The sequence below is a fragment of the Otolemur garnettii genome, unplaced genomic scaffold (genome assembly GCF_000181295.1).
Source record: "Otolemur garnettii isolate 467f Iridium unplaced genomic scaffold, OtoGar3 scaffold00147, whole genome shotgun sequence".
NCBI classification, from domain to species: Eukaryota; Metazoa; Chordata; class Mammalia; order Primates; family Galagidae; genus Otolemur; species Otolemur garnettii.
This window is the reverse complement of record NW_003852542.1, coordinates 2,635,741-2,638,716: the sequence shown is the minus strand read 5'-3', so window position 1 is coordinate 2,638,716 and position 2,976 is coordinate 2,635,741. Positions and strand designations below refer to the sequence as shown.

Below are 2,976 nucleotides of genomic sequence, written 5' to 3'. Positions count from 1 at the left end.
TCATTGTTGTTTGGCGGGTCCGGGCTGGGGATTCGAACCCGCCACCTTAGGTATACGTGGCCGGTGCCTTAGCCGGTTGAGCTATAGGCGCCGAGCCTGTTTTTTTGAGACAGAGTCTCAAGCTGTCACCCTGGGTAGAGAGCTATGGCATCATAGCTCACAGCAACCTCCAACTCTTGGGCTCAAGCAATCCTCTTGCTCAGTTTTTCTATTTTTGGTAGAGACGAGGGTCTCACTTTTGCTTAGGCTGGTCTCAAATTTGTGAGCTTAAGCAATCCACCCACTTTGGCCTCCCAGAGTGCTAGGATTACAGGCGTGAGCTGGCTCACACCTGTAATCCCAGCACTGTGGGAGGCTGAGGTGGGAGGATTGCTTGAGCTCAGGAGTTTGAGGCTTGTCTGAGCGAGAGTGAGACCCCCGACTCATGAAAAAAATTGAAAAACCTAGCCGGTGCTGCGGCAAGCGCCTGTAATCCCAGCAGCTTCAGAGGCTGAGGCAGCAGGATGCCCACAGCCCGAGTCTGAGGTTGCAGTGAGCTATGCCATTACACTCTGTTCAGGGTAAAGGGTAGAACTCTGCTTCTACCAAAAAAAAAAAAAAAAAAACGGGAAAAATAAAAAAAAAGGATTATAGATGTGAGCCACTATGCCCAGCCATGGGTATCACTATTTTGTCTCCCTAGGACTTAGTGCCTCTTTCTGCAGCTTAATCTGGGGAGTGTGACCCAGGGAAACTTGGTGTCTACAACTTCAGTTTTTGGGGGGAGGAGGAACAGTTTCCTCACTTCCATCCTAGTCCTTCCTCTAGCAAGGAGTCTTAGAATCAGGAGATATGCCCACCATGGAGCCTGCACTCCTTGGCCCCAGGCTGCCCTCCTAAGGGCAGATTGTGCTGCTAATATCACAATTTAGGATACAAGCATGAGGCTTGGCGCCTGTGGCTCAAGCGGCTAAGGCGCCAGCCACATACACCTAAGGTGGCGAGTTCCACGAATCTAGCCCGGGCCCGCCAAACAACAATGACGGCTGGGTGGTGCCTGTGGCTCAAGGAGTAGGGCACCGGCCCCATATGTCAGAAGTGGTGGGTTCAAATCCAGCCCCGGCCAAAAACTGCAAAAAACCCCAAAAAACAATGACGGCTGCAACCAAAAAAATAGCTGTGCATTGTGGTGGGCACCTGTGGTCCCAGCTATTTGGGAGGCTAAGGCAGGAGACTCACTTGAGCTAGGAGTTGGAGGTTGCTGTGAGCTGTGATACCATAGCACTTGACCCAGGGGGACAGCTTGAGGCTCTGTCTCGAAAAAAAAAAAAAAAAGGATACAGCATGTGTAAAAGACCCCTCAGTGTGCATGACAGTGCAGGGATAAGAAAAGAAAGGGGACCCCTAGTCACATTCGGGTAGAGACCTCCCAGGAGCCTAAGAATTCTAAATTTGAACCTGGCTCTCCAGATTGTTGGGAAAGTATATCTGTCAAGGTAGGTGGATAGAGCATCTTTTATTTAACAGTTTGTGACCTCATTTTTTTTTTTTTTTAGACAGAGTCTTATTTTGTCATCCTTGGTAGAAGGCTGTGGTGTCACAGCTCACAGCCACCTCCAGCTCTTGGGTTTAGGTGATTCTCTTGCCTCAGCCTCCCAAGTAGCTGCGACAATAGGTGCCCACCACAATGCCCAGCTATTTTTTTGTTGCAATTTTGGCCGGGCTGGCTTCCAACCCGCCACCCCCACTATATGGGGCTGGCGCCCCACTCCTTGAGCCACAGGGGCTTCCCTATGACCTCATTTTTTTTTTTTTTTTTTGAGATAGAGCCTCAAGCTATTCCCCTGGGTAGAGTGCTGTGGCATCACAGCTCACAGCAACCTCCAACTCCTGGGCTCAAGCGAGTCTCCTGCCTCAGCCTCCCAAGTAGCTGGGACCACAGGCGCCTGCCACAACACCTGGCTATTTTTTGGTTGCAGCCATCATTGTTGTTTGGTGGCGGGCCTGGGCTGGATTCAAACCCGCCACCTTAGGTGTATGTGGCTGGCGTCTTAGCCACTTGAGCCACAGGCGCTGAGGCAACCTCATCTTCTAATGTAAACACTTAGATGTATGGCATATGTGTGGTATGTGGGGCTCTGTTCATCCTTTTGTTTCAGTGGGAGGAGCCAATGGGTCATTCTGTCTTATCCCCAACAGTCGGAGCACTTCAAGACGACATCGCAGAAGGTGGCTCGGAAGATGTGGTGGAAGAATGTCAAGATGATCGTCCTCATCTGTGTGATTGTTTCTATCATCATCCTCTTCATCGTGCTCTTTGCCACTGGAGTCATCCATTAAGTAACTTAGGGTGTCCTGCCTGCCTTCTCTTTGGCGGCAACCACTCATAATGGGTACCAAGAGGGGCCCTCTCTCCTGTCCTCTTCCATAGGTAATGCTGCTAGGTCCTCCTGCCCCTCACTCTGAGGCCCCGCTGCCATGTTGTATTCCCCAGGGAGTACCTTAGTCCCCCCAGAAAGAGAGAGCTGAACTGTGGCTGCATTTCACTGGTCTTTAGAGTGGGTTGGAGAGACCCAGAGGGCCCAGCATGTGGCTGGGAAATAGTTGGTGGCTAGTGGACAATAAAGACCTTTCAGTATCCTTATGTGTAAGAGGTATTTTCTTCCTTTCCATTTTGCCTTTGGCTTTGCTATTTCTTTGTTCCCTGAAGACTCTGGCTGAGATTCTCCCATCTGAAATCCCTGTTGTCAAAGGAGAATATATGTTTGGAAAATAAAGACTATTCCTCCTTTTTCTATTCATTATCATGGGACTCGAGAATAAGAATTTTTTGGAGGAGATTTCTTTGGTCCTTAGAATATAGAAAATTCAAAATTTTCATAGTGTTTTCTTTCTTTCTATATTTATTTTGTAGTTTTTGGCCAGGGCCAGGTTTGAACCCTCCACCTCCGGCATATGGGGCCGGCGCCCTACTTCTTTGAGCCACAGGTACTGCCC

At 49.5% G+C, this 2,976-nt stretch overlaps 1 protein-coding gene across 1 annotated transcript in view; it reads left to right on the top strand.

Annotated features, from left to right (window-relative positions):
- VAMP8 (vesicle associated membrane protein 8) overlaps positions 1-2,630 on the top strand; it is a 5,376-nt gene extending 2,746 nt beyond the window's left edge. Inside the window, exon 3 of the mRNA XM_003799208.3 lies at positions 2,179-2,630. Within this exon, the coding sequence (XP_003799256.1) occupies positions 2,179-2,319 (141 nt within the window). The 3' untranslated portion in view covers positions 2,320-2,630. The remainder of the gene's footprint in view (positions 1-2,178) is intronic.
- Positions 2,631-2,976: the final 346 nt, after the last annotated feature.